Here is a 26,788-nt window from a genome sequence, read left to right on the forward strand (position 1 = left end):
TGTCGGGTCACGCAGATAATGTGGTTCCGGTTCATTTAGGTGCACCCTCAAAAGCAATTATCCATATATGTTACAGAAGCGGTCTCAACATTGCAGGAAGTATAGTCTTTTACAGACACTGGATCACCTCCCAATAATCAGTAGCTTAAAAATAGAAAACTCAGAAGTCCTTTTCCCAGAATGCCTGTGAAAGTGAGTCCTGTGGCAGTGAAATAAAATATGGTCTCCATGACGTATCTTGCCAGGAGGATATAAGTGAAAATGTGTCTGTCTGTAAGGTTGTTTCCCTTATTTCTTAGTAATAAATATAACTGGTAAAATGTTACAATAAAGGCACTCAGAATTCCTTCTTGTCTTTAATTACAATAATTATCACTATTATAAAAACTAAATAAAATACATACAATCAAATGTTAATCAATACTGGGAAAATGTTATGATATATGATATAATTAAATATTATGGATGTTCAGCTAAAATAGGATATGAGGATTTGATGTTAATAGAGGATTTTACAAGTAAGTAAATGAAATGTCAGCATGTGTTATGGATTAATTCTTTGGCATAGCTAAGGATGAAGGATGTTTAAATAACTATAGGTAATTAAAACTGGAGGTATAATGATGTTAATATGGTAAACATTTGAGTTAAGATATTTGAATTAATATGAGTTAATGGAAGAGAAGCACCAAAGCATGTTGTAACCAGTTGATATACTTCTTCTTTTTTATAATAGATACCTGTGTTTTGTTTTTTTTCCTGCCTTGTCCTTTGTCATTTTTGTCTTTTTTTGTTTTATTTTTATTTTTTTGCCTTTTCTTTTTGATTTTTTCCTTTCCCACTGGTGTGGGCAGGTATTGTTCAAGATTATTACTTTTATTAATATCTTTAAATAATAATTGCAGTTAAATGAAAATGGATATATAATAATGCTTGAGTTAATATGAGTTATGTTTGTTGACCGTGGAGGAGATGTACCAAAGTTTATCTGTAATCGATTGATACATTTTCTATAGATGTAAAGAAAGATGCTGTACTTATTTCAAATTAAAATTAAAAAAACATTAAAAAAAAAAAAGAATTCCTTCTTGTCTAACTCATTCATTGATGTTACATATGATTACAGGTAATCCACGACTTACAACCATTCATTCAGCGACCATTTTCCTTCAGAAAGTCAAAAGCAAAGCCAGCAGGGAAGTTCACAAGTCACTGGGGTATATCTTCCCCACCTATGTACCAGTGGTGGGTTCCAGATCCAGTTCCAACCTGTACGGTTGGAACGAACCCAGCGTCGCCCACATGGATGCGCGCAGCATGCGCACACGGCACATGCATGCATCGTACCTGCCTGCGATGCCTCCACAAGCCTCCACGACGCTCCAGCTGCTCAGCAGAGCAGCAGGTGCTGTATGAGCCATGTGCATGCGCGGAAGCGCCGAACGCTTAATGGACAGGTAAGGAGCTCGGGCATACCGGGGCGTACTGCAACCCACCACTGCTATGTATCCTCCCCTTTACCCCACTGTGGCCACATTGGCCATTTGTGCACCCTTGTTACATCCTTCCTGACCCATAAAGTCCCTTTGGCACACATCCTCACTTAATGAAGGACATTCCAGTTCCAACTGCCAACAAAGTCAAGGACTACCTGTACTAATTTAGCCTACTTCCCTTTAAGTTAAAATCTAAAAATCTTGACTTGATATAGGTAGTTCACAGCTTATAACAGTTCATTTAATAACTGATGTTACAATGGTGAAAAAAGTGACTTAGGACCTGTAGGAAGTCAGCACCCACCCCTCTCCTAGAAGAAAGAAATACCCTAGGAAATATTGAAAAGGCAGAATATTATATTTCCCTGGATCAGAAATGGAGAAACATGTTTTTAGGCAGGAAATAGACTCACTCTTAATAGCCCCTACTTTTCTTAATGGGCCATTAAAATGCCTGAGCTATTCTACATAATAAAAAGTTCCCTCTTCAGTTCCAAGGTGATGGGATTAAGGTATCATAATATTAGGTAACACAGCCTAGAGAGTTGCCCCTGCATGGCCCCATGGGAGTCTGACAACCAATTAGAATACATTTCTTACACAGGAACAGGAAACAGAGAGGTGGGGTCTAACAAAGTATAAAAAACCCAGCAACTCCCTTTTTTCTTTCTCTTTTCTTCTTCATCCAACACCTTGAAGCATGCGATTTCCCCAGAACCTCAAGCTATGTGGTCCTGTCTACCATTAAACTATCTTTCTAAACAGCCTCCGTATTTCCAGTGTCTTTTTCCCACTCTTGGAACTGAACCCAGAAGGACATTTCTTCCAACAGACCTTTTTCACATTGACAACCATTTTAACATCCCCATGGTCATGTGATCAATTCAGACGCTTGGCAACTGACTCATATTTATGAATGTGATCCCAGGATCATGTGATCATTTTTTGCAACCTTCCAATGAGCAAAGTCAATAGGGAAGCCAACTTCATTTAACCGTTGTGTTACTATCTTAACAACGGCAGTGATTCACATGAAAGGTTGTAAAAGGGGGCAAAACTCACTTATCGAATGCCTCACTTTAGCAACAGAAATTTTGGGCTCAGTTGTGTTCATAAGTTGAGGATAACCCATAGTATTTTAATATTAGGAAGGGTCAACTTTGTAACTTTGTAACTTTAATAAAACTTGTATGCCGCCCACTCCCTCAGGACTCTGGGCGGCTCACAACAAAAGCAAAGATATAGAATAACAAAAGTACAATTATTTAAAATAAAATCACCATTCAATCACGTGGGGCTGGATTATTACTCAACAGGTCAAGAAGTTCAGTAATGAAGTTTATCACCCCTTAAAAAGAGAATCAAGAGAATTGCTATAAACACTGATATTAATCAAATATACGCTGAGAAAACTCTGGAGAAGAATTGGCTTTCAATGCAATTGGAAGAAAAATAAATGTGAAATGCAGACTGCCTAATTTTGCCAATGGTAGTAATAGTGTCTGCCTTTTTAAATTATGTTTTAATACAGAAAAATACATTATAAAATATCCTCCAGACATTTTTCTTTGTGATTAAGTCCACTGTTATATGATGTTAGCATATTAACAATCTTAATATATTTTCAATTTTTCAAATCAAAGTAGGATTGGATTTTCCTTGTTTCAGTTTTTTTTATTGTTATTATTAGGCAATATTAGTTTTTCTGCAAAGCCATCTAAACCAAACATTTTTTTTAATTGTCAGTGTTTAAAAAAATTAAGTACTGATTTATTTTTGCAAAATGTACTTAACATAGTTTGAATTATCTTAATTATTCCAGGCTTGGATTACATTCAGTTATGCTGAAAAACAGAAACCTATGAAGCAAGAAAATTGTACAATTACTTAAATGTGAAGTATAATCTTACATACCTTGGTCTCTGAAATGCTATACCATATTGTTGGCACGCCAGACCCACAGTGGGAGTATAAACAATAGGCATAAATCTCTCAATGTCAGAAGTCAGCATTTTATAAAAGAGTTTTTCATTTCGATCCTGAAGACCCATTAGCAAAATATACCTGTGAAAAATGAATTATAAATTAGACAGATTTCCATATGTAGCTCTGAAGTAAATTAAGTGTAAAAAGATCTAAAACAGGGATTGTTTTCCCATTAGTGTTATTTTTACCTATGGAAAATGCTTCTTTCTGGTGGAAAGTTCATTACTATATCACCAGTGAAGCTAGTGAATCTGTAGCAAATGTGAAATTATTTAGCATATATATTTATTTTGTTATTCACTCTACATCTTTAGGGACAGAGAGGGTTAGATTAAGAATATGAATATTGTTTAGGAAATGAAACAAAACATTGTAATGCATCAAACTGTAACACACTTCTAGAATCTAAAAAACTTTTGTTTTTTGTTTCTGTGAGAAAGAGATTGTTTTGAATGGGCTAAATAGGTTATATTCCCAATTTGATTGGGAAGGTGAACCACAAAAATAACTAAGAGAGCTGTGCTACTGTGATACTTCTATGATATGATTGAAATAAAATATGACAAAAAGGTATTCAGTAATCATCAATAATACTTTTAAATCATTTTTTTCACAAACCACATCAACGTAAAGCTAGATATAGCTACACGTAAATATTTTATCCATCTACAGAAGCTTAGCATTGTTTTTCTGTCCGGAAGAGGAAACACTGTTGCAATCTATTAAAATAGTCCCCAATGGATCACTCTTACACAAGCAACTCCACATATACAGTCTCCAGGTAATTACCCAATCACACAGCAAACTAAAGAAACCTGCTTCTTCCTGTGCCTTTAAATTCCTAGTAGTAAAGAAGATCATACGCTAATCACAACGCACAATAGTTATAAAGGAATCCTAATGTTTATAAATCTAGATTTAGATTGGCTTAATACAGTTCATTTAGTGACCATTCAAAGTTACAAAGGCAATGAAAAAAGTGAGTTATGACCATTTTTCACACTTAGAACCTTTGTAGCATGCCCATGATCATGTGATCAAAATTCAGGTGCTGGCAACTGACTCCTACTTATCACTTTTGCCGTGTCCCAAGATCAAGTGATTTGCCTTTTGCAACCTGTTGACAAACAAAATCAAGAGGGAAGCCAGATTCATTTAACCACCATGTAACTAACTTAACAACTACGGTGATTAGCTTAACAACTGTGGCAAGAAAGGTTGTAAAAAGGGGCAAAATTCACTTAACAAATGTCTCACTCAATTTCAGGAGGATTATCATTCTAAAAAGTACCTGAATTTATAATCTCTGGTTTTGAATGCTACACAATTTGCTGATTGAATCTTTTTTTTCCTACGATCTAAATTTCATTTCATTTCATTTCCAAAGGAAAGTACAGGTGGAAAACATATTACACATCGCCTAAACTATGCCGAACTGTTTTAAGTATGCATGGCAGCCAGAAATCTGAAAAATAGACTTTTCTCTGAACAATTGCCTTTAAAAAAAAACACACCTTCATTCTCTATAACCAGATGCTTTTGCTTAAAAGGTCCCATTTTATTTTATTCTTCTGTTCAATTATTTGATGGAAGATTCTGTAAAAATGGCGTTTTGAGCAAGATATAAGGAAAAAGTCTGCTAAAAAAATATTTCTATACTAAAAACCAAGTATGAAATTAAAAATTTTATTCCATTTCTTAACTGTCCTCAATTTTATAGTAAACAAACCATGTTTTTTTTAAAAAAACATGCAGCATAATTAGGGAGATAATGAAATTTGTGATTTTTCAAAAACACACAATTTATCAAGTCTACAAAATACTTCGGGTATTGGTACTGGTATACAGCACCCTTTCCAAACTAGCTGATTTGGCTTGGCATTTAAGCTAAAGGGACATGGGCTCTTCTCATCCGTCATGGTACCCCCTTCATTGGTTTTGCTATTGGTTTTGCAGAACTACTAAGAGAAAAGAGATTATGAAGTATAGCTTATTAAGCACTCATATATATTAAAGAAAAATGTATAAATAAAAAACTTTAAAAAATGAATAGATGAAAATCCTATAACAGAACCCTGGAGCACTACATTCTGCTTCCAGAAAAGCAATGGCATAATATAGCTTTAAGATGTCCACATATGTAACCCAGGGTTGGGTACCATCAGGCGCCACTGCTGGTTTGCTCATGTGCGCGCCCTTCGCACATGCTTGATGCATGCTGTGTGTGCATGTGCAGTGCAATTACAATTGTTCTGCGCATGCACAGAACCCCCCAAAAAAGATGGTGCCGGGAGAACTGGTTCGGGAGCATGGTAGGCCTGGGTCGCTGCCGGTTCCAGTGACCCCCCCAAGCCGCCAAACCACTACCGGTTAGGCTGAACCGGTAGGAACCCATCACTGGTAATGTCTCAAGGCCAAGCTACTCATGTATATCCTTTGTCCTTGACAATGAATCTTTTTTTAACAGTCCCCACTAAAAAAAAAAAAGCAAAGACTGAAAAATATGAGTAAAAATTGTAAAAGAAAGTTGTATTCCAACTCCTCATTTATAAAAATATTTCACAAGGTTCATGGAATCATTTTACCGATATGGGTGTGGATGCTTATAAAAGCAGAAGGTATTCTTAGAGCAGTGCTTGCAACCAACAAGAGATAACTAAAATAGAAACGGAAGTGAAATTCTGGACATGCCAATCTAATTTAGCACAGTTGAGTCAGCTAACTAGCTTTTATTAATAGTAATAAAATTGCCTGTCCTTCCTTAATCTCTTTCAAAACCCACAACGTCTCTATGGGTGAGAGGAAATATATTTGAGAGATAAAAAAAATAGACGTGTGATTATTACTTTACACTAATAATAACTACTATTAACTATTGTTGTTTCCAGAGCTTGGAGTGAAATCAAATAAAACAGAAAGTGAGAAATTCCAGCTCTTTCATGCTTGTCCTTGTTTTTCCCCAGCAGTCCTGCTTTTGGAGGTAAAAAGGTAAAAAAAAAAAAGAAATAAACATTCATGAACTGATCAGGGGAAATCTGATGCTGTTTCAGAAGCTAAAGGTAACTTAAAAGCTTTTAAACTTCATCGAAGGAAGTTTGAAACTCTGATTTTAGGTAAGTTTGCTATTTATAATAACCATATCAAACACTTGGGAGGTCCAATCTGTGTGAGGTCTTTCACATTAAATCATTTTAAAGACATAAACTTTTGCATCTCTAGTTTATGTCTTATTAAATGTTGCTGCACTGATGATTTTCTGCATGTTATATGATATTTGACTTGCATTACAATCACAAATAATATTTCAGCTAATGCTAATATTTCTGTAAGGGATAGAAAATTAGTAGGCAATGTTTCAAATATGCAAAAGTTTGGTAAGATTCCCTTATCACTAATAATACTTTCTCTTGATTGTCATACTTGACTTCTTAATCAAAAATATGCATGCAAAATTGACATATGGCATGGGAATTTTTTGTTTGCTATTTTTGGCTGATCTGTATGTTCAGATTCAGTTTTATATGAACGATTTTGTGCTTTTGGAACTAATCCAGATCTTATGTACAAAACCTGATGGATAGATATTTTTAGTTATTTTCTAAGATGGGCTAGAAAAATCAAAGTCTTTTACAAATACTTAGTATTGTTATAATACACCACATGCATACATACAATTAGCCCTCAACCTACGATCATTCAATCCATGTTATGATGGTACTGAATGGTGATTATGATTAGTCATCAGATTTCTGGCCATCCAAGCACCCGCATAGTCACATGATAGCAATCTGGGTGCATGGCAACCGGTTTGCATTTATGACTGGTTGTCAAGTGTTCCAAGATCACATCATCATTATTTACAAATTTCCTGCTGGTTTTCCCAGAAAATCAGTGGAGAACCCAGTAGGGAAGGTCACATATCTCTGGGGCAAGCCTGTTCACCCATCCCATCTACACTCATGCTACATTGGCCACTCACACATCTTCCTTGACTTGCATAGTACCGCTCCAACATTTCCTCATACAATCATGCAACCTCCACACAAACATGAAAAATTGATTGGGATTAGTTATAAATTGATTCATCTGTTCAGGAAGTAGGTCACACAATGCTTAAAGAGCCTTCTTCCTACTTGACCACAAAAATTCCCTCCGATTCTTTGAAATTTAATACTCAAAATGGACAGACAAAAGTATTTCAAAGAGGAAATATATCTTCTAATAATTCACTTTTATTTGGTCTTATTGCCTATAGGTGCCACACAAAGCTATAGAGGTTATCAAGATGTAGAAATGGCGGATGAAAGACATCTTGCTACTTCAAAGAAAGAACAGACCTATGGTATTTTCATAAAAAAGGATGCCAAAATATCCATTTAAATGAAAAGGCGGGGGGAGCCTGAAATTTGGGCAGGTAGGAACAAAATTTGGGAAGAAACAAAGGGTGAAACAAAGATGTTACAACAAGCATGACGGGTAAAAGCAGGAAAACAGGCATGGTGCAGTATATTTGTATATATGATCCTGGAAGACAACCAGAAATTAAGATTCATAGACCTTGAGTTCTGGGACTGTGAATGAAAGAGAGGGAAAGCATGAAAAATATGTAACTAATTGAACTGAGGTGTTTATTAAAATTCCTCCCACAGTGGAAAGGTAGATAAGCATGCCCCTTGAAGACTTCACCTATCCAAGTCAGTTGCTTGTCTTTCAAATTTTTTACGTTCGATTAAAACTTGCATGTCTTGATTGAAAAAACAGGGAGGTAGTAATCCATGAATATTAAGCTGCTGTCGCTCTTCCAAAGTAAAAGCCATGCCCTGTACAGAAAAACAAGCAAACAAACAATAATCATTTCTGTGAATAACTATTTTAAAACATTATGGAAGTCAATTTGCTAGAGAAATCAATACTGTTCAACAGTATGTATGTAAATGTTACGCTTCTAAAATATATGCTAAATCCCACTCCTACAAACACATTTTACATGTAAATTCAATATACTTTACTATAAAAATGTACACAAATATACTAGCTTAAAAATTGCATTAGTCTTTTGTTTATAAAGCAGACAATTCTGCTGTACATCAGAGAAAAGCTCTCTGGAATACACATTAAAGTGATAAATAGAAATTAACACAAAACAGCAATCTATTTTGACCAGACATATAACAGTCATTCTACATTCGCTACCTATAAAACCCTACATGGCATCGGACCTGGGTACCTGAGAGACCGCCTCCTGCCGATTACCTCCCTCAGACCGATTAGATCTCACAAGTTAGGTCTCCTCTGGATTCCATCTGCCAGCCAATGTCGGCTGGCGACCCCCCGGGGGAGAGCCTTCTCTGTTGCAGCTCCAGCCCTCTGGAATGATCTCCCTGTCGAGATCCGGACCCTTACTACCCTCCCGGCCTTCCGCAAAGTCACCAAGTCCTGGCTGCTCCAGCAGGCTGGGGAGCCTGTGAAACAGCCAGCTCCACGGAAATTGTGAATGCTGCGGTTTTGTTTTAAAGTGTTGTCTTTGTCTAGTTTTCCCCCTTCCCTGGTCTATTGTGAGCCGCCCGGAGTCCTTCGGGAGTGGGCGGCATACAAGACAAATAAATAAATAAATAAAAATAAATCAGAACTATTATAACAGCTACTGTATTTTGTATGCTCAAGTGAAGCTGTGTTTAGAATGTTGCTTACAAGTTATTAACAAAAAAGAATTAACATTGAAATGTACTGTACATTATTTCAAAGCTTATTTCTATCTAGGCATATTCCACTTTCTTTAGAACCAGAGCAAACCTATTCACCTTCAATGAAACCTAGCAGCTGAAATAAAGATATCACTGTGCAGCAAGAAAGCTACTAGAAGAGCGAAAAACTGAAAAAAAAGGGAATCCAGTTCCACATTCAGTTTTCTGTGGAGTAAATTGTTTGAGTCAGCAGGCCTTCCTGGATGACAATTGTCACTATGTTATTGCAGGGTGATAATATTTTCAGGCGCCAAGCACTATTAGGTGTCATTGCATATTTCTGCGCACATGCACACCCAAAGACACAATAAGAATAAATAAAATGACTGAGATTGCCTATTTTATTTCCCTTTTTCTATAACAGAGGTCAACGTTTGCTCTTCCTATTTCCAATAGCAACTCTGTGAGGTAGATTGGGCTGGAGAGTAAGTGATCCATCACTGCTCAATCACCTATAATGGTCAAGGATTGATATAAATCTGGTTTTCCCTGCTTAGTCCACTACTTTATCCATTCTACCACACCCACTACCTGGAGTCTTCAAATGTTTAAGCTTTTGGTTCAATAATACTGTGGCAAGAGAATGGATAAGCGTCCATTCTAATGTGACCACATCAAGAAAGTTAAACTAATGTTCCTATAGCATGTATTCAATTATTCGTTTCTCTAGTACCTCAAATACAACCAGGAAGAAATGGGGAAAAATCACAATAATATGAAAATTGCAGGTGTTGAAACTATTTGATAAAGTTTCCGTGACTGCATAAAGATTTGATTCGTTTTAAAGAAAGCAAGCGTGTTTAATTCAAACCACACTGTGAAAGTTTGCGCCCACTTGCAGCCAAATCAGAAAACTTGAGTTCAGAGGTAAACATAATTTCCAAAGATCACTTGAATTTGTATGTCAAGTATTCATTTGTTTTGGCCAGCTCCCCAACAGTCCTGAAAGCTATATAGTATTGATTGGACCACACATTATTTGTTCTCACATCATGTGAAAATAAACAATTTTTACATCTTGACTTATTTCATCTTTTTCTTTCAAATATGATCTTTTTCTGTTTCTAACAAATATAAACTACATTCTTTCTTTTCTGCTAAGTTAAATAAATTTGTGCAGGATATATATATATATATGTATGCAAGGAAATGTGAGAAAGGTAACATCACAGAAAGAACTATTCTTCCATAAACGGAGTTTACACTTGAGCTTTACTTTCTGATTATTGCTACTAGTTACAAAGAGATGCAGTTCTTAAAAATGTCAAATCTTCCTTAAACAAACAGTTAATTTTTTTTAGAGTTTTTTTAACACAATATTGAAAATCAATCCGCTGAATTCAGCAACAAACCTTTCAATGGCCTGGATTACATTCTATTGCATACTATATGACAAAAAACCTGGGAAATATTTTAAAATGTAATAGGTTACCCTTGTATATTTTCAGCTTAAGTCTTGTTTGTGCTTAATGTCAATACAATGGTAGTCTGAAAATCTAACACGAATATAAGTAGTCCTCCACTTAAGACCATAATTGAGCTGTTGCTAAGCGAGACCTTTGTTCAGTGAGTTTTGGCTTATTTTACGACCTTTCTGGTCACAGTTGTTAAGTGAATCACTGCAGTTGTTAAACATAACACAGCTGTTATGTGAATCTGGCTTCCCCATTGACTTTGCTGGCCAGAAGATCACAAAAGGTAATCACATTATCCCAGGACATTGCAACCTTCATAAATACGAGTCAGTTGCCAAGTTTCTGAATTTGGATGAAGTTGGGATGCTGCAACGGTCATAAGTGTGAAAAATGGTCATATGTCACTTTTTCCCCCAGTACTGGTGTAACTTTGAAGAGTCACTAAATGAACTGTTGTAAATCATGGGTTACCTATAGTTGGTTCTTAAAATGTAGAGGGAAAGATTCTACACAAATAAATTCGCTGAATATTATTCAGTTGGATTCATCTAGGACTCATCTAGCATTCCATTCAAGCAGTGTACTGTAAAACATTTGCTCATTTCTTTAAAAAGTTAATTTCCTAATCAAAGGTCTGTTAACTGACTAATAGCTAACAGGTATAACTCCATCAGAATATTTTGAGATTAAAAAACATTAAAAAGAGAAGGTTTTATTTGTATCCATGTCTATGTATGTGATGTAATACCTAAAATAACCGCCCACACCATTAAGTGGATCATTTTAAAATAAATGGGAGGCTCTTCATTTTATAAACTTTGCCTGTCCAATGTAAATGAACCAAAGTAAAGTCCCGCTTCTTTTATAAGTGAGATTGAATGTTATCTTACATTTAAAAGTCACTGATTTTGCAGCACTTTTACAACTCATAAAATTAGCCATTTAATTGGCCTTCAAGCATTATCTATTGCCCAGCAAGACATTTAAATTTAAGTACACAGAATGGAATAATAGTCAGACTAAGGTATAAAACCCTGCTAAAAGAACAACATATATGGGATGAAAAACGACAAAGATCTCTTCTTAATCAGAGAATATGTGTTTGGCTTTAGATAAACACTATAAAAATTTAGAGAGGAAATAATTATATTACCACAAATCCCTTCCCCTGTAGTGCTGATCATAAATCAGTCATTATTTTAAGGCCGCAGCTAGTGACCATATGAAATGGTTGATATTGTTCTGAAAATATTATGATTTTCATAGTATTTTAGAAGTAAGGGGGGAAAAATTGCCACAAATCTGTTATGTTAGTTATGAGATCTGTTGTGGAACATATAGGAGACAGATGGTAACACTGTCTGAAAAAGAGACTTTTCTCTCCTGTGAGTGTCTTCTGGGTTTTTTCTGCTTTTCGTCTCTAAATGTGATGGATTCAAGTTACGGTTTAATGAGACTAGGAAAGAATTCTATACTCTTGTACTAATAGATAGTAAACACATGAGATTTTCATCTTTGATCCTCTTTACTAACATATGACAAGTGTGAACTGAGAGGAAATTCTGTTATGGGCATTCACTTCCACTATTGGCTCAGACTCATTTAGTTTGTCTTATATTTTCTACACTTATAACAGCACAAAGCTATATTTCACTACAAAAGGCTCCATTTTGCTTAGGTTATTTACATAATACATCAAAATATTGTACAATGTTTGAAATACCCAGAAGTGACTTACACTGGAAATTGTGACAGTATGTATTACAGAAAACGAACAACTTTTACTATGAAGGGCCTACCCTAGTTATGTAGTTTATGTTCTTCTACAGATATTTAAAAAAAACTTAATACTGAAAGGAAGCCAGTATATCCATGCCACTTATTATTGTTTTGCATATCCCATATTTTGGCCTTAAAGAGACGGTGCATCAACCAAATTGTGAAGTTGCTACTAAAATAATGTCATTTTTTTAATCAATGTGGAACTTGTAGACACCAAGTAAGGGGTATCATACATTCATGACACTCATAGCAATAGCAATAGCAGTTAGACTTATATACCGTTTCATAGGGCTTTCAGCCCTCTCTAAGCGGTTTACAGAGTCAGCATATCGCCCCCACAGTCTGGATCCTCATTTCACCCACCTCGGAAGGATGGAAGGCTGAGTCAACCTTGAGCTGGTGAGATTAGAACCGCTGAACTGCAGATAACAGTCAGCTGAAGTGGCCTGCAGTACTGCACCCTAACCACTGCGCCACCTCAGCTCTAGGAAGTGATCACTTCTAGATTTTATGAATAAAAGGAAAGCCTAGTGTGGAAAAAAACAACTGTAGCTGTTAAAGCATCAGATAAATTGGCTGACAGGTGTGAGCAGATAGAATTCACTTTTGTTTTCTTTTAAAAAAAGCTTCCTCCATACAAATGGCTTTATACGATGGCATAATTGATGGAAACTAATCAGCACTTTTATCATTTAACCAAGTTAATTTGGAAAGTGGGTTCCATTAGATAAAGGTTGATGAACTAGTAAATTTAATAAAAGAGGTTAAGCGTTTACTTGATTGAAGGAACCAACTCACAACTTCTCCAAAGATTACCTTTCTTCTCCCATTATTCTCCACATTCCATAAAACTGATATTGCTAAAAAAAAAAATAGAAAGCAAGGAAGGCCTGCATAATAACCAACAAAAAGGACCACTTAATTTCTCCCCCGACATTCCCTCTACAATGAACTTTGAACAAATTCTGAAATTAAGATCTTATAAACAAATAATACTTATTTCAGTTCAGTTCTGAACTTAGGTCAATTAAGCTAACAATGTGAATTTTGTTCGGAATTCTATGTGGTTGCTATCTTCTTTGCATTCCTTTTTTTTAAAAAAAAATAAAGATTTGACAATTGACTTAATAATTTCTTATTAAAAGTTTCCTCACCTACAAATTTGCAGTGTTACGTACCTACCTTTTTTTTTTCTGGACTGGCAAAAACTTTGTAATGGGCTATATGTCAAGATTTTGAATAGGATGATTCAAAGCACCTTCTTTTCTGCTTTTCCTGGGATTTGGCTTAAGTGAAAAATGTATAATGAAGGACTAAGCATTCTCTGCCAGACAGACTAGGGTATGTTAGAGGTTCGGCTTAACCAGACTGCTTATGATTTTGTTTTTGTTTTTTTGCTGGGGAACCCTTGGAAACGTTTTGTGATTGAGGTAATAAATTATCCCAATTCCATTTCCCCCTTACCATGTGCCACAATAAAGATAAAACTGTATAAAAGATCTTCAAATCTCTTCATCAAAGAAGATGTTACAAACAGCAAAGAGAGGAAACAAACAAATAAGGCTGGTTATTGACACTAAAATTATGAACTCTAAACAGTCACAATCACTGACATAGTGGAAAATGGGGAATAAACTCAACTAGTATAAACAGTCCCCAGATGATTATAATATGCTGATTATTATCTCACTACAACAGATGGAGCTATGGATATTGTAATGAGATTTCTACCCCCTTTAGTAAGTAATGATACAAACAGGTTAAGCTCTTTTCCCACTAGGAGCCACAGGATCCATTAGTTAGTACATGTTAGACTCAAAATATAGCAATAGCAGTTAGACTTATATACCGCTTCATAGGGCTTTCAGCCCTCTCTAAACAGTTTACAGAGTCAGCATATTGCCCCCAACAACAATCCGGGTCCTCATTTTACCCACCTCGGAAGGATGGAAGACTGAGTCAACCCTGAGCAGGTGAGATTTGAACAGCCGAACTGCAGAACTGCAGTCAGCTGAACTAGCCTGCAGTGCTGCATTTAACCACTGCGCCACCCCGGCTCTCTAAAATATCATGGAAGATTTTTTTTTAATAAAAAAAAAAGACAAATTGGCGCTCTTCTAATGGAAGCCAATGCAAAGTTCCATTAATGTTGCATGGCTTACTAGCTACTCATTATATCTTTAATGATTTATTTCCTTCTTTAGTTCTTAGCAGAAACTAGAAATGGGAGATACATTCCTAGCTTCCCGCTGAATTTTTATAAGCTCCACTTGAGATCAGAAAATATAACAGAACAACTAAACTGAAAATTAGAAAGTCGGCCAATATTGCTATTAGAATAACAAGGATTTAACCTATGTTTTATGGGACCATATTATTATGAGTGCAAAGAGGATAATGGGGAAATGTTTGTTAGACTTTCAAATCATTGCTGCAGTGTGGTAGTAAACCCAAAACCTCCTCTCTCTCCATGTCCTCAGTGCGGGTTTAATTTTTGATTTCAGCTCCTATTAAAATAGTATTCTATGAAGATCTGGATGCTGCTTCTACCATCTGCAAAGTCTGTGGGGGGGGGCAGCCAAATCTATCTGCTCCACCACATTCTCTGAAACTCACAGAATCCTTGGAAGGGGGGGGTCACCTGATTGGGTAGGGTGGAGGGAAATATGTTGCCATGGGCAACATGGCAAAGAGAATGATAAATTTAAGCATCCTCCAAAAAACTGAATCTAATCCCTAAGAGAATATTTCCCTCAGTATCTACTAATATGCCTTGCTATAAAATAAAATGCATAAATCACAATGCTTCTAACTTATTTTGTTAAAGCATCCTCATAAGACCAAATGACATTTATCTGTTTCACAGTAAGGAGCAAACAGTAAGGCACACAGTGTTGGCACATTTTGTAGGATTCCTTACTAATTTTGTCTTCAGAAAATCCTATTCAATTACACAGACATACATATATCCCAGGGGTGGGTTTTTCGCCCCGTTCCAACCGGTTCGGTTGGAACGGAGCTGGCGGCGTCCTCGTGCACGCGCGCAGTGCACACATGCGTACTAGCCCTGTGCGATGCTCCAGCTGCTCCTGGAGGATCGCGCAGGCGCTGTATGCGTTCTGTGCATGCGTGGAAGCGCAGAACTCGTCAAAACCGGGTAAGAAACGCGGGTGGGTGGGTGGATCCTTCAGCGTTCCCGGAAGTTACTTACTTCCGGGTTCGCCGACCAACCGGTTCGTGGGGACCGCTGCGAACCGTCTGAAACCCACCCCTGATATATCCACACATGCACACATTATACTTACAAGAAACATTATCCTTGGAAATACTAGTTTTCAGGTTGCAGATGTGAAATCAAAATACAATACAAATGTATACAATAAAATAGCTTAATTTATGATACTCTATGAACAAAAATGCCATATAAATTAACACATGACATAATTTATTTTGATGACTAGAATTCTGTATGAATTCAGAAATATATAAAGAATCTGACAAGAATTTGCAAAATATAAAAATATCCTACCATCGTGTTATGCTGAATTTTTTCTTAACTATGGATCATAGTTCACCCAATGTGAAAGTAGATGATGATATTTAGATATGACTACGCTGGATTTGAAATGCATTCATTGTACATGCAACCTCTGATCAGGCTAAGGATCTATCTTAAATACTAAGTACCTTACTAAAAACTGAGTCTCATTTGTGAAATCATTATTTTCACTTTAATTAATTAAATTTTAATTAAAGTGAAAATAAATAATAAATAAATGATTTCACAAATGAGACTCAGTTTTTAGTAAGGTGCTTAAGGCTTAAGACAGGTCCTTAAGCAATTAATTTTAATTAATTTTAATTTAATTTCAGAATACAGTTTGAAGTGCAGTTGTGTACAGTTTGAATTTAAAACTGAAAATAATATGCGAAAGATTATTTGGAAAAATATTACAGTAATAGTATTTAAAATGTACAAAAGGCCAATAATCTGAATATTTATAAAAGATGTAATACCAGCCCAGACACTTTAGTAAAAATAACAAAATAAATAAAAAAATTGTTACTCTCTTTTGGTTTTAGGAATTCAGCTGGAATATCTAGTCCAGCACATGTGGCTAAAGAAAGATTTATCTATAGACATCCCTCAAGAGTTGTTCATGGACCAAGTCCAGACAGCTTTTAAAAGTCAAACCTACTTTATGCTCACATTAATAATCTCCATGTGCAATTCTTTTGTGTTGAAATCAAAGTAGTTGAAACTTATCCGCATCTACACAATTCTTTTCTAGGTCTCTGTCTTTTGTTATACTTACTTGACCACAAATCAAACCTTCTAATAAATGTATCAACAATGGCTTTCAGGGGGAAAAAAACCCTTTAATTTCTGAGAATCTCGGAAAGATACAAGGAATACATCCTAATTACACTGATGCATTTCAAATGTATACAGAACTGTATATGGCTATAACCTTGTAAAATGTCAAGATTCAAACAATATGTTTGAATTATCATACTTAATTACCATGTATCACTCTAAGCCATCTTTTATTTAATCATGATATTTTGTCAATCACAATTTGACAGATGCATCCAAGTAATGGTTTATAAAGCATAATAGCAAAGTTAAATGTACTAAAGCAAAACTAAAACAAATTTTGTTGTGGGTGAGAGATGACTTTTGGGAAAGTTGACAGAGAACCCCAGGGCCTGTAAAGTCCAGATGGTCAGATTGAGGTTGTGGACTGCCCGAGCATGCGAGTGGGCCTGCACGAGCACATCGTCAAGATCGCATTGGAGTCTCACCGGGACAGAGCGGAGGTGCACCGCCAATGCCACCAAGACCTTTGTGAATGTGCGCGGGGCTGAAGCTAACCCGAAGGGAAGAGCCCTGTATTGGAAATGGAGCCCGTTGTGGGAAAACCGAAGGAACCTGCGATGGGCGGGGAGGATTGGGATGTGGAGATAGGCTTCTGTCGGGTCCACTGATGCTAGGTAATCCCCCCGCCTGATGCCCTGCGGAATGTATCTGAGGGAAGACACTTTGAAGCGCCTGTACACCAGATATCGATTGAGGCACTTGAGATCCAGTATCGCTCTCCAGCCCCCCGAACTCTTCAGAATGATGAACAGGTTGGAGTAGTGGCCCAACCCACATTCCATCTCTGGGACCGGTTCTACCACCCAAATGTCCAGCAGATGTTGTATAGCTAGGGACATCACATCATGTTCTGGGTCACGAGATGGGGAAAAGGTTCTGAAGAAGGTCGGGGGCATGGAGAGGAACTCCAGATGGAAGCCGTTCCTGACCGTGGTCCTTACCCAGGCATCTGATGTTACACGATCCCATTGATCTGCAAATAGTTCCAGGCAGTTCCTATGGGAATGCTGGGGTTGGAGTCATTTCCCCTTGCGGAAGGGTCTCCCCCACCATGAAAGGGTCACCTGGATTGGCCCTGGTACCTACCCCTGTCCTGGTAGTGGGCCTCTGGAATTGCCTATCGGATCTATAAGGGACGTATCTCTGTTGCTGATACTCTGGTTCAGGGGCCCTAAAGGACTGTCTGTGGTACGAGAACGGACGGCTGTCCGTCTTCTTGGTGTTGGTTGGCAAGACCTTCTTTTTGTTTTTATTCTCTATGAGAATCAGATCTAAAGATTCACCAAAGATATTAGTTCCAGTATATGGGGCAGCCACTAAGTTCCACTTGGACTTGTTGTCCATTTGCCAATTACGTAACCATAATAACCATCTAGAAGTCACCGAAGTGGCTAGGGCTCAAGACGAGTACTTTACAGCATCTAGGGTGGCATCCGCAGAAAACTGTGTGGCAGCAATTATCTTTGTAATATCTTGTTGAAGTCGCTCAGCCTGAACAGGAATGTGATCCTGCAACTGGCAGAGCCACGTGACCACTAATTAGTTGAAATAAGAGGCAGCTGCAGTGGATTTTATAGCCCATGCAGAGGCATTGAAATTCTTATGTAATGTAAGTTCTGCCCGCTTGTCCTCCGGTTTCAATTTATCAGCCACATCCCGACACTACAGAAGAGGAATTGGCAAGGGTGGCTACTGGAGTGTCCACATTAGGCAATTGAAGTGCCCTGGTTCTGGGACCAACCATTACTCCCTTCTCGGTCAGTAAATGGCCACTCCCATGTGCACGCTTTCAAAATGGCCACCAGAGGCTTAAAGGACTTCTTTTCTTCAGCCGCGGCTTTATTTTGCTTGCCATGGCTCACTTCGCTCAGGCGCAGTTTTCCAATGATAACTGAAGCTGCCCCCAGCCTAACCGGTGCCTTTAGCTTGCAGCCCTTCCCACAGAGCTGCCAAAACGGAGCCTGATACCCCTGCAGTTCCAGGGACCAGTCAGAGCTCCCAGTGCTCACGAGGAGAGAGCAGAACGCCAATTACTCTCCCTCGGCTTGCTGCGAGACAGAGGACTCTGTCCCTGCAAGGTAGTAGCTCAATGATTTGGAATTTAAAATAGCAAATAGATCGAATTAAGAATCAATAGTTATTTACTCACTCTTACTGGGAACCACAAGCAGTGCTTGGACCAAAAGACTGAGAGGAACTGGGAGCCAACAAGGAAAGCAGGATGTTAAAAGAGATTTATTTCCCTTAGTCTTTGCAACAATCAGGTTTTGAGAATATCCCAGGAGTCGCCCCCCCCCCCCCCCACTCAAGTCTACCGGAAAAACTGTTAATCAAAGAAGCATTTGAAATTTAAATGCAGGGTGGGTCAAGCACAGTGACATGTGGTGAGGTTTATGGCTGGTGAGGCAATCCTCTCCCCCGTTATCCCACTGTCTAAAGCGCTTTCTTTCTTTCACCCGACGTCAGGCTGGGCTAGTTGCTGCCAGAGTCCCCAATGGGTGACTCTGCTTAACTGTTTAAAAAAGCCTCTAAAAATGCCCTCTGCAGGAGGAGGCAAGAGAACCACGTGCCTCATCTACATAAGGAATTTTTTGGCTTTTAACCCTTGCTTAACTCTGCTTGAATGATCATAAAGTCAAACTAGATGAGATACGTGGCTCTCCTGCCCTCCTCCTGTAGAGGGCACTTTTTTAGAGGCTTTTTTAAACAGTTAAGCACTAAGCAGAGTCATCCACTGTGACTCTGGCAACAACTAGTTCAGCCTTTTTCCTTTTACATTTTTTTTTCTTTTCATGATGACAGTGGTGAGGCTCTGCCTCCCCTGACTGCACGTCCCTGGTCAGGCACAAATCTTAACATATACAGATAATCTTCAATATATGAGAGCAACTAGGTAGGACTGGAATTTCCATCACTCAGCAATTCTGTGGTAAAGGAAGAATGAATCAGTTAGCAATGACAATCCTTGGAGTCCTGTTTGCCCGTAACTGCATCCACAGTCGTTAGGCTAGGCAGCTTCCTGCCAGTTTCCCCACAACTGAAGTCAGTGGGAAAGCTGGTAGAAAACTGCAAGACACAGGTGTACAGGCAGGTAAATAGTTGTTGCTGGGCGGGGAAGGTGTAGGAGGGTCAGGGAGAGAGCACAAAAGGTACAGCAAGGCAGGAGGAGAATGCAAAAGAGTGGGAGGAAGGGCTAATTTAATAATGTATTTGATTAGGCACTATCCAACCCCAAATGACTCTGGGTGATTCACAATACATGCATTGGAGATGCAAAAAGCAGCTCAATGGATATAGCTTCCAAGACACGGAGGTTTTTGAGCCCTAACTTCATACCCTATAAACAAAGAAACTAAAAATAAATATTGCAAATATCTATAACAGAAAGCTTTTTTTTTTTTTTTTGCAGTTTTGCAATACGGCTCGTAATGATGCGCAAGAAAATAATCTGCACATAAGTAAAAAATTTAAGGACCCTTGAAAAGTTAGATATGGTTTCATTTCCCCTAAATTATCTTGCATATGTTATAAAAGAGATAAAGTAGACATAGCCCAATTTTCTATCTTGGGAACTAGGATTCCTGTTTCCAAAGAAGAATGAGTCTGCATTGTACTTTTCAAGACTTGACAGAAAATAAGCGGTGCATATGTCAATGACTTCCTAGGAAAATAAAAGGTTATATATCACTTTCACAGCATTTAATTAAAATAGCATCACCAAACTTTCCTGTTATTTCCACAAGGAAATAGACTTAGCCTTGAAAATGTTCTATTTAACTAAACTACTGATAGTTTGTCTATCTTCCTTCCTCTGCAAAAACACTGAGCCTCGTATTTAAATTTTAGTTATTGACTGAAAAGTATGAATGTTATAGAGAGGTTCAGAATATTAGGTTCCACTCTGCCAGTTATATTATCATATATTGCACCTAGACCCAAGGTTGTTAGATGTTAAAGACAAGGTCTTTGCAGAATTTTGAGTGACATTTATTCCTAAATTTAATCAAGGGCTACAAGTACATGCTATCTTTTAAACTGTATGCAAACATGATGGAAATATTTTCACATCCTTATAGACTAACGATGCCCACTTGCATCACCCGCCCACCCAAACTAGAAGTTTCTTAAGGAACAAGCGTAGGTTTAATAGGTAATGTTCAAGTCCAGCTCTTGAGAAATAATTTCTCACTCCTATTGGCAATCTGATGTCCCAACTGATAAAAGAAATCAGGTGAAGCAGAGCCAAATAAATTATAGGATGGATTCTAGGAATAAAACTAACTAAATAAATAAAGGTAAGAACCTAATAATAATATAAGTTCAGCACACCAATATGTAATCATCAAAAGATCAACCTCTCTCAAACATTTTGCCTTGGATGAACCCTTGAAACAATTTTCACATTTCAAGGAAACCCTATATAAGAATCATTTTAAAGTATGAACATTTCATAATACAATCACTACTGCTATAATCTACAAAATCCAATTTAACAACATATACAACATATAGCAAAGTGGCAGCTGGCAGCGGAATCACACCACATAAAAATCCCCACCGCTATGAAAGGTAGCATTATGCAGCAGGAGAAGTTCAAAAATACATTTTTTCCCATCACATTCTCTCTTGGAAGCCCTAGTAATCTTTCATGAAACCCCAGTGAGAAAGGCTGGATTTGATTGATGACATTCTTCCATTGCCAAAAGGAAATATAGTACTTTCTGTTCAGCACCTTTTGCAACAACTAGTACAGATTTAAAATCCAACCTCCAAAACTAAAAAAAGGCTTTAAGGGGAAAGCAGGAAATAAAGATGAAGCACAAAGCATAACTTCTCCAATTTTCTGAGTTCACAAAACAACACAGGTTGAGTTTGTTAAACATGCTAATCTGAAACATGATTAGCTACTGGTTCAATATGTTATATAAGTATGCTCAGTAGTTTAATATCCTTGCAATACATCGACAATTTGGTAACTCCTCTTTGTGAAAGACTTGTTTATTTTTCACTGCTTTTATTTTTTAAACAGAAATATGCTTAAATATTGATAAAGAAAACTACAGAGGAAAGGAATAAAGTTGACTTAAGTGATCATATATAGCAAAGTATGCTCCATATTATTTAATTTACAGCACCTGTAACATATGTATTTTTTGTGTATGTGTATGTATGTATGTATGTATGTATTTTTATTTTATTTTAATAGAAGCAATCCATTGTCCATTAAACAGTGCGTCATCTGGGTACAAATATCTTGTGCAATAACAATTAAATTTTACAACCATACTCATTATTTATTTGCTCATGACCTAATATTGCTATACATTAACATATCTGATACTATAACAATCCTCTTCTTAAGTTATTTAATTCTATTAATATATTTTCTATATTTCACTAATATACTTTCATTTCATTGCTAACTTTCGTATTTGTTCTCTAACCATCAGTAGAATAGTTCCCATATACTACAGTATAACATCCAGTTTGCTCCTTCTCTTTAATTGCAAGTGTTAATCTATTCATTTCTGCACATTCTAATATTTTCCTAATCACATTCTCATCCGTAGGAATCTCTTCACTTTTCCAGTGTTGTGCAAATACAATTTTAACCTGTAACATCTTAGCACTACAGACACACCTTATTATCACAGCAGGTGGCAGCATCTACCTGACCATGTCTAATTTAAGAAAAGGTAAGTAGAGTCAGACCCAGATATGACTTAGAAACAAGACTACTATACAGAAAATCCAATGGCTCTATGTAAATTAGATTTTAAAAAATTCTTTTAAATGCAGTGGCAAACTATGTCCATATTTTCCTCAGACATGTTCAGGTAAGTCATTAATAGTCAAATTCAACATAATGGGAACTTTATTTGTTTCCATTATTATTAGGTACATTTCTTTATTTTAGAAATGTATAAGGTTGGTTAACTCTGGGTGACATACAGTAAAAAGCATTATACAGTATTTTTTTTAAAAATGCTAAATTCCATTAAAAGTTGGAAAAGTACAACCTATGCAGTGATTGGTTTCAATTTTTTTAGAACCTCTTCTGTAGGTGTGGCCTGCTTTGTGGGAGTGGCTTGCCAGCCATGTGACTGGGTGGGAGTGGCTTGCCAGCCATGTGACTGAGTGGGAGTGGCTTGGCAGTCATGCAACTAGGTGGGCGTGGCCAACTTGTAAAATGTGGTGAAACTCTCTTAACGTTCTTGCTTAGCAACCAAAATGTTGGCTCAGAAACTGGCATTTGAAGCATGCAAGTCTTAAAGCTGTCAAGTTACAAGACCCTTGCACCCCTAACCCTTTAGAAAAAAAAACCCCCAGGGGTGTACTTGACAGCTTTCAGACTTGTGCATTTCAACTCCCAGAATTCCTCCTCCAGTCATGTTGGCTCAGGAACTCTGGCATTTGAAGCACGCAAGTCTTAAAGCTGTCAAGTTATAACACCCTTGCACCCCTAACCCTTTAGAAAAAAAAACCCCAGGGATGTTCAGACTTGACAGCTTTAAGACTTTAAGGTTTAGATAGGACTCTTAGAGGTGGGCGGGGTGATTGGTGAGCCAGCCAATCTGTGAGTGGTGGGCGGGGCAAGTGTGGTGCGGACGGGTAGGGGGAGGGAGCTGGAACCAGTTCTAAATGACACAGTAGATTTGTGGAACCTTTTCTATAGAAGAGGTTAGAACTGGCAGGAACCCACCCCATAACCTATTGGAAGAGCAGTGGTGAAAATTATATCAAATTACTGCCATTTGAGCAAAAAAGCTGAAAGAAGTTAGTTGCACAATAATGGAGGTTTCATTTCCATTATCCTAACATAATACAAGATGACTTGAATTTTTTGTCATCAACATGACTGCAGTCCTATGATTACTTCTTCCATCAATAATTCCCATTAAATGCAATGGGAAATCGATTCTCCTGAGGAAATCCTTGTTTTGCTTTCTACACGAAAGAAGCCCTAAGGGTTTTATCCTGTCTTTTGATGGGCCAAGTATTTTTACCATTTTAATACATGGCAGGGTATTATGAAACTTTTATAAAGCTATACAGTAATACTCCTCAGTTCCTGTTCTCAAAAACAAAAAAAAATTAAAAATATAGTAACATCCATGTAGATCCTAAGTTCAATGTGAATTTAGCCAGTTCAACAGGTCTTTAGCTGGTTAGTCTTCTTTCTGCAAATTTCACCTTCATCCCATATTACTTTTTTATTGCATTGCATTCTACCTCTTTGTGGCCTTACTGGTAGTTTAGCTCTAATCAGATGAAGCACTATGTAGAATGTTGCTTGGATTGTTATATATAGTTGAGGTAGTGTAGGAATAGACTTTTAAAAAAATGAAATAGTGCACCTTGACAGGAAAAAATCAAACAGTACAACATTCTCATGATAGAGACATTGCTTAATCTTGCTGAAAAAGCCAGATATTGTTGATAACAAAAAGCTAACAAGATTTGATTATTTGTGTACAATATACACACACTGAAAAGGTTTACACTGTAAAAAACTACATTGTACATCCCTAAGAAAACAATGTGGATGGGTGGTACAAGGTTGGCTTAAGAAGGTACACTGTACAATACAGGCAGTCCTCGACGTACAACAGTTCATTCAGTGACCTTTCAAAGTTACCACAGCACTGAAAAATTTGACTTATGACCACTTTTCATTTTTATGCTTATGGTTATGGCTTTTGCAACAACCCCATGATCACGTGATCAAAATTCAGACTCTTGGCAACTGGCTCATATTTATGACTGTTGCCGGGTCCGGGGATCATGTGATTCCCTTTTGCAACCTTTTGACAATGGGGAAGCCAGATTCATTTAACAACCGGGTTGTGCTAACTTATCAACCGCAGCGATTCACTGAACAACCGTGGAAAGAAGGGTCGTCAACTGGGGCGCAACTCACTTAAAAAAACGCCTCCCTTAACAAGAGAAATGTTGGGCTCGGTGGTAGTCGTAACTCGAGGACTAACCGTACTTTCGGTTTACTACTACTAAGAGCTGTCAGAGTCCCTTTTAACAGTGCGTTGCCCTCCATCCCTTGGAACCGCTTCACCTGCTATTTTCAGCATTGCTTTTAAAGCAGTGTTTCCCAATCTTGGCGACTTTTAAGTCCTGTAGACTTCAACTCCCAGAATTCCCCAGCCAGCATAGCTGGCTGGGGGATTCTGGGAGTTGAAGTCCACAGGACTTAAAGTCGCCAAGGTTGAGAAACACTGTTTTAAAGCTAAGTGTTTAAGTCCTTTCTATTCTAGCCGCCTTTCTCTTGGACGTGAAGCGTTGCCTTGTTTTGATTTCACGCACAACCCGTCCAGTCGGCGGTTAAACTCCGACGGAGATCGGCGTGGATGATCCTGCTAAGAAGAGCCCAACCAATCGACGGAGCCTGGGTTCAAATTACTGAGGAAAGCGGCTGAAGGGGGCCGCTACGTCCCTGCACCGGGCGGCCGGGTCGTTTTTGCTTCCCTTTTCGCTGACAGGGCGAGCGCCGAGGCGGAGCCAAGCGCCGAAACAAAATACAAGCCGGCTCGGTTAAGCCAAAAAAATATTTTTTAAAAAAAGAAGCGTGGAAATTCACGTCATGCCGCCGAAGAGTCTCGGCGCCCAGAGAGAAAACTCCCCTTGCTTTGGAAGCCCGTCCCGGGAAAGCGAGCCGGACCTGGGCTCCCCTGTTGCTCTCACCCCACCCGCAGCCGCCCTCGTCCCTCCGCGCCCCTCGCTTCCACTGGGGAGCTGCTTCCATCCAGCCACCCTGCCCGACCCGCGAACCTTGTTGAGGGCTGGATCGCGTAAAACATCGCAGCCCCTCTTGGTGGTCCACCTAGGTTTCCCCTCGGCAGGTGCGGCGGCTTCCATGCTCGTGGACCGCCGGGTTTGCTGAGCAGGGGAATCGCTGGTGGGGCCCGCACCGGTCGGCGGATGAGACGCCTGTTGCCGGTGGTTGGCGCTTATGGCCGGGGCTGCTGAGGCGGCCGCCTCTCGGGAGGAGGAGGAGGAGGAAGAGGGAGAAGGAACAGAGATTCCCCAGCTGCCTCCTCCTCCTCCTCCGAGGTCAGTAGGGCATTGGGAGTCGCTGAGTCATTCCGGAGGAGTTGTTGGAAGCAGCCGCGGAGGCACTTAAGGCAGTGTTTCTCAACCTTGGCTACTTGAAGATGTCTGGACTTCAACTCCCAGAATTCCCCGGCCAGCATTCGCTGGCTGGGGAATTCTGGGAGTTGAAGTCCAGACATCTTCAAGTAGCCAAGGTTGAGAAACACTGACTTAAGGTGTTCCCACGGCGGAGGGCATTATCTGTGAGGGGCCCAGACTCCCAGGGATCCGGGTGGCACCGTTTTCCTTGCCCGCACTTTAGGTTCCCACCCGCAGTCCTTGGGAAATCTAGGGTGCAAAGAAAATTTAAAGTGAAATCAGCCCCTTCAGCAAATATTCAGACGAGGTTGAGTGTATGCTGGTGTATAAAAAGGTAGTTAAGTTAGTTAAGAGTTACCATAAATTTAGGATAGGGGAGTAGGAAAGAACTGGCCCTTGCAAGCCACCCTTCTGGTCAGTGGCTGCTGAAACCAAGAGTGTGATTTCTTGCTATGTTATTATTATTATTTATTATTTATTTGTCTTGTATGCCGCCCACTCCCGGCGGCTTACAAAAGACAAGGGAAAGGGGGGAACAAGACAAAGACAACTTATTAAAAACAAAACCAACATTCACAATTTCTATGGAGGTAGATGCTTCTCAGCTCCCCCCAGCCTGCTGGAACAGCCAGGACTTGGTGGCTTTGCGGAAGGCCGGGAGGGTAGTAAGGGTCCGGATCTCAACAGGGAGCTCGTTCCAGAGGGCCGGAGCTGCAACAGAGAAGGCTCTCCCCCGGGGAGTCACCAGCCGACATTGGCTGGCAGATGGAATCCGGAGGAGACCCAACCTGTGGGATCTAATCGGTCTATGGGAGATAATCGGCAGGAGGCGGTCTCTCA

General features: G+C 38.6%; 1 protein-coding gene across 1 annotated transcript in view; it reads right to left on the reverse strand.

Annotated features, from left to right (window-relative positions):
* Positions 1 to 25,844, reverse strand: part of ME1 (malic enzyme 1) — a 115,899-nt gene extending 90,055 nt beyond the window's left edge. The window contains exons 1-3 of the mRNA XM_032216309.1: positions 25,589 to 25,844; positions 8,169 to 8,302; positions 3,411 to 3,560 (exon numbers count right to left, since the gene is read on the reverse strand). Coding sequence (XP_032072200.1) covers positions 3,411 to 3,560; positions 8,169 to 8,302; positions 25,589 to 25,675 — 371 coding nt within the window. The 5' untranslated portion in view covers positions 25,676 to 25,844. The remainder of the gene's footprint in view (positions 1 to 3,410; positions 3,561 to 8,168; positions 8,303 to 25,588) is intronic.
* Between the last annotated feature and the right edge of the window lie 944 nt (positions 25,845 to 26,788).

The sequence above is a fragment of the Thamnophis elegans genome, chromosome 4 (assembly GCF_009769535.1).
Source record: "Thamnophis elegans isolate rThaEle1 chromosome 4, rThaEle1.pri, whole genome shotgun sequence".
Lineage (NCBI taxonomy): Eukaryota > Metazoa > Chordata > Lepidosauria > Squamata > Colubridae > Thamnophis > Thamnophis elegans.